Genomic DNA, 8,660 nt, shown 5'->3' with positions numbered 1-8,660 from the left:
CCAGAACTGGTTTAAAATCAGAAGGTGCCTCAATCCCCAAATGTCCTGCAGAACATCAGGAGGTGGGGAAGGGTGCTGCATGTCCCTGCTGTCCCCTGTGCAGGTGGCCATTGCCATAGAAGAGGTCAGTCGGTGCCACCTGAGGTTCACTTTCCGTCACCGCTCGTCCCAGGAATGTGAGTACCAGGAAGGGGCTGTGCTCTTCCCACCCTCCTGGGGATTTCCTGAGCATCCCCCAGAAGTGTGGCTCTTTTTGCTGCTCATTCCTCATTTCTACTTAATTCCAGCATTGTGGATTTTTTTGCAAGCCAGAAGCAAAATAACTCAGATTTTTTCACCGTGCGGGTTTGGTGCTGGTGCTGTTCTAAAACTGAAATTAGAGAAGGAGCAGCATGATGGCCCCCTTAAAAGGCAGTTGTCAGTGCTTATTATTGCTCTGGCTTCTCAGTGTATGGTGTTGGTTTTAATTTATGTTAAGGCCTTGACAAAATTCAGTGCAAGGCTTGGTGGGCTTCTAATGGTCTTCCTGTAGGAGGATTTCTAATTAGGTAAATGATAAACTAATGAGAAAGTGAGAGCCAGAAGTTTCATCAGGCAATTTCAGAGCCCTGAAACAAGATCAGCAATGTGAGAATAAGCCCTTGAAAGGCTCTCCAGAAAATCCTCTGAAGGTATCTGGGAGATGCAGAGACTTCCACATCCATTCCTGACAAACAGAGGTGCAAAATCCCGACCAAAATATCTCTGCAGTTGTGTATCATGGAGTCATTGAATCATTAAGGTTGGAAAAGACCTCTAAGATGATGGAGTCCATCCATTCATGTGTCCATCCATCAGCAGGATTAAGCACTAAACTGGTGTGGTGGGAGATGCTGCAGAGAGGATGTTTGTGTAGCTGCAGGTACCTGTGGAGTGCCTTGAGATGCTAATAAATAAAAAAGCTGCTGCCTTAGATAGAGAGCTGCACTGTGGCTTGTATGCCCATAAATAAGGCAGTTCCTAACAAAGATTTCTCCTGGTGTTTGCAGCCAGGGATAGGTCTGAGAGAGCTTTTGGTGTGGGCTTTGTGAAGCTGATGAATGCAGACGGGACGACGCTGCAGGATGGCAAACACAACCTGATTGTTTACAAGGTAACCTGGCCACAGCCTTGCCTTTTGTCTGACTGATCAAAACACTCTCTTGGCTGGTTTTCCCAGCTACAAAATGTGTGGGTGGGGAGGGGAGACCCTCCTAAACTCTGTGGTTTGGATTTCTGAAAATATCTTAGTCCTTTAGCTGCATGGGCAACTTATTCCCTGAAGTGAGAAGCCCAAACAATTCCAGAGGTTAAGAAGTGTTTCAAATCCATTGTGTCCATCACTGTGTTGAAGTTTGGCTGCAGCTGAGAAGTGCAGGAGGTCAGATGAGTGTGCTCAGTGTGAGACAACCCTTCTCTCTGCTGCTCTCGACCCACAGGGCGACAACAAGAAAATGGAAGATGCCAAAAGCTATTTGAGTCTTCCTTGCACCAAAACGGAGATGGAGGAGAGGGAGGCTCCTTCAGGGAAGAACCTGCACCACCTGGCCAACTTCACCCCCACGAAAGACAGCACAAAGGACAGCTTCCAGATTGCCACTGTGATCTGCTCCACCAAACTCACCCAGAATGGTACGTCCTGCGCTGGGGGTTGGAAGTAAAAAGGGCATTTTCTTCACCCAGGTGTTTTGGCAGTGCAGGATGGGTGGGCACAGTGCTTGAGCTTTAATTTTGCTGTTTGGCTCATCAATGGCAGCATTGTTGGCATCACGTTGCCAGTACAAGCTACAGAGGTGTTTGTGCAGCCACATCCCGTGAATGTTGTATCCAAACTGCCCCTGTTAAATCCTTGTGCAGAAACAGCACCTCCCAGTGACAGTGTGTGTGTTCTCTCAGAGTTATGAATGTTTCAGGGTAATTATCTTCTCTGCTATTAAGAGAGCAGCAGTTAGAACTGAGCTCTGCAGGATGCTGTTGGACATTAACTCTGCTTTTCGTGCTGCCAGAGGGGTCAGAATGAAGGGATGTACAGATGGGAACGAGTGCAGCGTGTGCTGGGAGATGATGGGAGACTTCCAGTAGCTCTGGAAGGCTCTTGGGCTGAGCCATGCACTCTGATAAAATCCCTGGCTTGAGATGCCTCCTCTGAGTGAGTGAGAAACCTGCAGAATTGCCTCCAAGTGCCTCGTGTTGTCAGGACTGCACCAAAGTTTCCATTTATAGCCAAACCTCCCTTCCTCGCCAGGACAGAGGAACCACCTCCAGGTAACATTCTGTGCATCAGGGTGACTTTTCCTCGTGCACTGCTGCTAAAAATAACCTCTAGGCTCGTTCTGCAGCCCTTAAGTCAGCTGGGGGGGGGTTGGAAGTGCTAATTGCTGCCGTTGTTGTGCCCTTGCCAGTTGACCTGCTGGGTTTGTTGAACTGGCGCTCCAACTCCCAGAACATCGCCCACAACCTCAGGAAGCTCATGGAGGTGGAAGGAGGGGAGATTGTGAAGGTATTCCTGGGGATTTGGGTCTCCTTTGGTGTTACCCAAGCTCAGGTGTGCGTGCCTGGGGTTGGCCTTGAAGGGTTGGGGCCGTGCTGTGCCCAAAAAAAGGGGCTGGGAGGGCAATTCCAGGGGAATCATGGAATGGTTTGGGTTGGAAGGGACCTTAAAATCATCTCATTCCACCCCCTGCCATGGGCAGGAACCCCTTCCACCAGACCAGGTAGCTCCAACCTGGCCTTGGACATCAGGGAGATATTGGGGACTTTATTTTCCCTGTATTCTTAGGAAATATTTTTTGATTAATTTTGAAATGATGAAAAGTTATGAAATATATTCCCCTGCATCCTTATGAAATACACATTCATGTATCCTTATGGAAAACACATTCAAAGCCTAACTTAATTTACTATTATATTTTTTTTCCCCCTCTAGTTTTTGCCAGCCACCCTTTTACCATTATTTTTACTATTTTACTACTATTCACTATTATTTTTTTACTATCATATTTTTTCCCCTCTAGTTTTTGCCAGCCACCCTTTTACCATTATTTTTACTATTTTACTACTATTCACTATTATTTCTTTACTTTTATATTTTTTTTCCCCTCTAGTTTTTGCCTGACACCCTCGATGCACTTTTCAACATCATGATGGAGATGTCAGAAAATGAAACCTATGACTTCCTTGTGTTTGATGCCCTGGTGAGTGAGTCTTTTGGGCATTTAGAGCATTTGTTTTCAGCCACGTTTTCAGCCTCTTTGTGGTGATTCCTTTAGATGAGCAGCTGGTATTTTGCTCTATTAATAAATTACATTTAAACTCTTCTTAAGGCGTTTTCAGAGCTAGGACTGAAGTGCACATTCAGCTTTTTAGTGACCACAGTGAAAACAGTAATAAATAAATAAATACACCCAGTGTTTAGTGACTGTTAGAACATCAATAACACTCTCTGTGGCATTAATGCTGTTAAGAAAACAAACAAAACCTATAATCCAGCAAGAGAAATGACATGCAAGTGGAGGCTGAGTTATGTTGGAGTTCCAGGCTGTGCAGCTCTGTACACGTGTTTCCTTTTGAATTTTTTTGGCAGGTATTTATTATTTCTTTGATTGGAGACATCAAGTTCCAGCATTTCAACGCTGTCCTTGAGACTTACATTTACAAACACTTCAGTGCAACCCTGGCATATGTGTGAGTATTGGTGCACCCAGGCTGATGGCTTGTGATGGGATTACTTTTTAATTCTGGTAATGGTGGTATTTATTAGGTAATTTTTGATGATGGCAACGTGATAAAAGCAGCAGAGCCCAAGGAGTCCCATCCCATTCTTCTCCACTTTCACAGGAGAGAAAGACAACTTGTAATTCCTCTTTATAGCCTCTAAAAATTTCTGTTGGGAGATTTTATTTTGTTTTTTTTTCTGTAAGGGAAGGACACTCCTGTCGTGGATCTTGACTTCCCAACTCCTTGATCCAGCACCTCTCAACCCAAAGGTCATCACCCTCATGGGAAGAGGGAACTAAAAAGTTATAACTGAGGCCAATAATCTCTTCTTTTGCTGATTTTTTTTCCTGATCCATGTGAATTCCTGGTGCTGAGTGCTCAGCATCTCTTGCTGGCTGTCACCCTGAAGATAATTCCATGAGGAAGCACAATTTGAAGTCCCCATCTCCTGGATTTCTTTCTCCTTCCCCTCACTGCTTCCATGTGATTTCCTTCCCTTCTTCCCTGTAACCTGTGGAAGAATCATCATTATTTCCCTCACAATAAACAGACTTTTTAGTCTGATTAAGTGGCACACTGGCTTAGCTCTGTTGTTGTTCCCTTGCCTTCTTTTCCAGCTTGGCTTGGCGTGACACCTGCACGATGCCAAGTGAACTGTAATATTCCAGAGCATCCTTTGTGTGTTCCACGTGCCAGAATTTGGAAAAAAGGGGGGAATTGGATGCTAGCAGGGTGGCAAATAGAGCAGCAAGAGCTTGGCTGTCACTCTCACACTGCTTTGGGTGCTGGGAGTTGATTAACGAAGAGGATTTTGCCTGAATATTCCCAGCCCTGGCACTGGGGGAGGATCCTGATCTTCTGCTGGGGCAGAGACCTGATAAAAAAATCCACATCATGTGTTTGTGCCACTTGTCTGCAGCTCAGAACTGCTTCAGGAGAGCTTTGTGCTGCACACTCGAGACTGAGAACCCACGGAGGAGGTGTCAGTCACCTCCAGCAGGAACGGGTTTTCCAGCTCATTTTAGGGAAGAAGAAAAGGAGATCAGGAAGGTGGAATTTGCAGCCAGATTTGTAGGCTTTGTGAGAATTCATGAGGTGGTTGTGAAAACCTGGCATCCCGTGAAGCCAAGGGTTTCAGGAGGAAATGGGCTGAGAGGAGGAACCTCTGTTACTGTTTATTGGCCTGGAGTTCCCCTCTGGAATAAGGAAGCTGGGCTTGGGCAGGAACTGAGCTGTGTCTCTATTAGTTCTGCTTTGTGCTTTCTTTCCAAAGGAAGCTCACCAAAGTGCTCAACTGCTACGTGGGGAATGCTGAGGACTCCAGCAAGACAGAGCTGCTCTTTGCTGCCCTGAAAGCCCTCAAGTACCTGTTCAGGTTCATCGTCCAGTCCCGGGTGTTGTACCTGAGGTGAGACCACGGCCACTGCCAGCCCTGGGGCTCCTCTTGGAGCTCTTCCAGTCACCCCAGATTCCTCACCATATCTTCTATCCCTTATTTATTATGAGGACCTTCCTGCCCTTTGCCTGGAACAAATAAATTAAGCAAAAATTGGAGTAGCCCATTTGAAGAGAAAGAATCCTTTTAGTCACCCCCAGCAGCATGGGAGAGCTGAAATGGAGCCCAGTATTTATTTTAAAAAGGAAAACATGGAATGACTTCCTCATTTTAAGACCCAAACACACACGACAAACACTTGTTAGGTGAGGTGAGGGTGGCACCTCCTCCAGTTGGAGGGTGGTGGTGAATGGCAGGGGTTGTACTGGAGCCTCAAAACATCTTGGCAGAGATTTACAGTGAATCCTGTAGGGTGGAATCCTTTACCCATGTTCATTCTGGCTTTTTCTTTGTTTAATACCTTTACTGTTGGAACCCAAGCAGAATTTGCAGCTTAAAAAGTGCAGGTTTTCCCTCATAAGAGATTCCAGCAGGAAATCACTGCAAAGCCCCAACACTGATGGTCCCCTCATGTGCCTGTGGGAGGAGATTGCACTGAGATGTTGGTGCCCAGGATAAAATCCCATTTCAGCTGCCCCAACACTGTTATCCTGGGTTTATGTGTCTGTTCTTTGCAGTGTTTATGGGAAGAGTGAAGATGGGAATGAATTCAACGATGCCATTCGCAAACTCTTCCTGTCCTTCAACATCCTCATGGACCGGCCTCTGGAGGAGGCTGTGAAGATCAAGGTGAGCAAGATTTGCAGGGAGAAGTAATAATATCTTTTATTAGATCAGCTCATACAGCTGGGAGGGAGCTGGGCCAGGAAAAGGAACAGGCTTTGGGGAATGTAAAACCCCTTCAAGGCAAGTCACCCCTCTGAGTGTCTGTTTTAATGAGCTGTGTGTGTGGCAGGAAAGGGGTATTTAAAGCCAAAAGTTCATCAAATAAAAAGAGCAGCATCCCTTCAGCATCTCCTGAGATAAGAGCTACCACCTGCCCCAGGGGGGAAGGCACTTCAACCAAGCCTGAGGCTGAGGGAGGTACAAATGTACAACTACTGCAGAAATCCCTCGAGGGTGGTGGAGGTACAAATGTACAACTGCTGCAGAAATCCGTGTAATGCTGGGAATTAAAGCAGTGAAAAAACCCAGATGGTCTCTAAAGGTGTCTTAGATCTTGTACCTGCTGGTTTTTCTGGTGTCAGCAGGATGATGAACCTTGTGCTGGTGCTCTGAGGAGGAGCAGAGCAGCGAGGCTGCTGAGTTGCTGAAGGCAGTGAGACCTGGAGATTCCTTGCTTTGTTTCCATTCTTCCATGCTTTTTATTTGAAGGAAAGGGTGACTCTGAACTTTTAATTAGCTCTGGGGTGATTTAAAGCCTGACTGTGATTTTCAGGCAGTCAGAGTAGCTGCTGGCAGCAGCTCCAGAACATCCCAGAGACCTGGAGTCAGAGTTATCTGGATGCTACATTTATGAAAGCCTTCCTGCTGCCTGGATAACTTATTCCTGGGGATGTGGATGTGCTAAACTGTGCAGAACAGAGCCAATTTACCTGCCCAGTGCTTTTTATGTCAGGCAATAAGGTGCTTAACCCCTGGAACTGCAGGATGTCTGCAAAAAAGGAAAGAACTTGGCCATGAATCCTTCCTCCCTCACCTTGCCAGCTCTGCACTGCACGTGTGGGGTTGTTGGAGGCTTTTTGAAAGCATAAATTTGATCTTAAGCCGTTTCCCTGCAGTTGTCCCCATATTTGCTCTCGACAAAGACTGGATGTGCCCCCTGTGTTTCATGTCCTTGGGTTTTTTCTTGCAGGGGGCAGCTCTGAAGTATTTGCCAAGCATCATAAACGATGTCAAACTGGTGTTTGACCCCGTTGAGCTCAGGTAACTGTGTTAAGTTTGTCCTCTAAACCCAGCTCAGCTGGGGGGGAAGAATTTTGGACACTTTGCTTAAAAACAACCACTCCAGTTCTGAGATGGTGGTGCAGATGCTGGGCAGGGATTTGAGGAAGTGCTTGCAGGGTTTTAAAGGATGTGGTTAAAAGGGTTCTGTGCATCTCAGCTGCTTGTTCTGGAGGTGTCCAAGGCCAGGTTGGACAGGGTTTGGAGCAAGCTGGGCTAGTGGAAGGTGTCCCTGCCCATGGCAGGGGTGGAACAAGGAGAGCTTTAAGGTCCCTTCCAAGCCAAAGCATCCTGGGATCCTGTGCTTCTTACAGACACCTTGAGTTTTACTGAAAACCAGCCCTGGAGGACTGTGCAGCGAGATGTTGAAATGTTGTGCAGGTTTTCCACCAATTCTTAGTGGTTGTTCCTGAGTTGAATTGAAATCCATGGCAAAGGCAGAGCCTTGGTTAAGGAAACAAAGCTGTATTTATCCAGGGAATCCACAGCCCTGTGGATTCCTGTTCTTTGGTGTTCACAGCTTTGCCCAGAACTGCCCATCCCTTGTGCTGACACAAATAATTTGCTCAGAAGCAGCAGACAGACAGCAAATGTCCACGGAATTGACTTTAATGGAATCTCGGAGTGAAATGAGTCATCACTCTTGATGAAAGGGGCATCTGGAAGGATGTGCTTTTGCTGTTGTACATGGCTCAGCTTTCAGCAGTGGGGCTGCCGGGTCTTTGCAAAATTCTGCTTTCATTTTGAGTGAAAAGCAAGTGTGATTCTCTTCTGCTGGCACTGGAGGGCAGAGAGTATTGTCTGTGTGTAAATTTTTGTGATGTGTCTAGTCTGCCTTGGAATAAAAGCCTAATTTTAGGAGTTTTAAGCCTGCAGTTTCTGAATACTGCCCAGTTTTACTTCAAGTGCTGTACTGAGTTTCTTAAAAATAAGTCAGGGCTGTGCAGTAGTTTGCCTGGAGACAACATGTCCACACTGAGACAAACCTGCTTGACTTCTTCCCTCTGAGGGGGGTGAGGCCCTGGCACAGGTTGCCCGGAGCAGCTGTGGCTGCCCCATCCCTGGAAGTGTCCAAGGCCAGGTTGGAGCAACCTGGGCTAGTGGGAGGTGTCCCTGCCCATGGCAGGGGCTGGAATGAGATGATCTTATTTAAGGTCCCTTCCAACCCAAAGCATTCCATGATTCTGTGGCTTGCCCGAGTGCAGGGTGGGATGGCATTGGGTGGAAGCACTGACCATCTTTTCCCTCTGTGGTTTGCACACCAGTGTCCTCTTCAGCAAGTTTATCCAGAGTATTCCTGACAACCAGCTCGTCCGCCAGAAGCTGAACTGCCTGACCAAGATTGTGGAGAGTGATCTGTTCAGACAGGCTGGTGAGTGGATTCTCCGTGGGGCCACACAGCCTTCAAACCAGAAATGCCTTGCAGGGTCCCATGTCAGCCACCAGTGCTAATCTGCCCTTAAACCCATCTTTGGAAATATCCCTTCCCCTGGAAGAACTGAAATGGTTTTTGGCTGTTGGGTCTTTATCCAGTTCCCAGTGCTGTGGGATCCTGGTGTAGAAAGAGGCAGAAGTTGAGTTTGCT

The 8,660-nt window shown here is 46.9% G+C and overlaps 1 protein-coding gene across 1 annotated transcript in view; it reads left to right on the top strand.

Annotated features, from left to right (window-relative positions):
- DOCK5 (dedicator of cytokinesis 5) overlaps positions 1 to 8,660 on the top strand; it is a 60,506-nt gene that overhangs the window by 18,390 nt on the left and 33,456 nt on the right. Inside the window, exons 13-22 of the mRNA XM_029964567.1 lie at positions 60 to 176; positions 1,029 to 1,132; positions 1,458 to 1,650; positions 2,421 to 2,518; positions 3,123 to 3,212; positions 3,602 to 3,702; positions 5,009 to 5,143; positions 5,809 to 5,920; positions 6,987 to 7,057; positions 8,341 to 8,447. Coding sequence (XP_029820427.1) covers positions 60 to 176; positions 1,029 to 1,132; positions 1,458 to 1,650; positions 2,421 to 2,518; positions 3,123 to 3,212; positions 3,602 to 3,702; positions 5,009 to 5,143; positions 5,809 to 5,920; positions 6,987 to 7,057; positions 8,341 to 8,447 — 1,128 coding nt within the window. The remainder of the gene's footprint in view (positions 1 to 59; positions 177 to 1,028; positions 1,133 to 1,457; positions 1,651 to 2,420; positions 2,519 to 3,122; positions 3,213 to 3,601; positions 3,703 to 5,008; positions 5,144 to 5,808; positions 5,921 to 6,986; positions 7,058 to 8,340; positions 8,448 to 8,660) is intronic.

Source organism: Manacus vitellinus, unplaced genomic scaffold (assembly GCF_001715985.3).
Source record: "Manacus vitellinus isolate BGI_N305 unplaced genomic scaffold, ASM171598v3 scaffold_74_pilon, whole genome shotgun sequence".
In the NCBI taxonomy this organism is placed as follows: Eukaryota; Metazoa; Chordata; class Aves; order Passeriformes; family Pipridae; genus Manacus; species Manacus vitellinus.
This window is presented reverse-complemented; position numbering and strand designations above follow the sequence as displayed.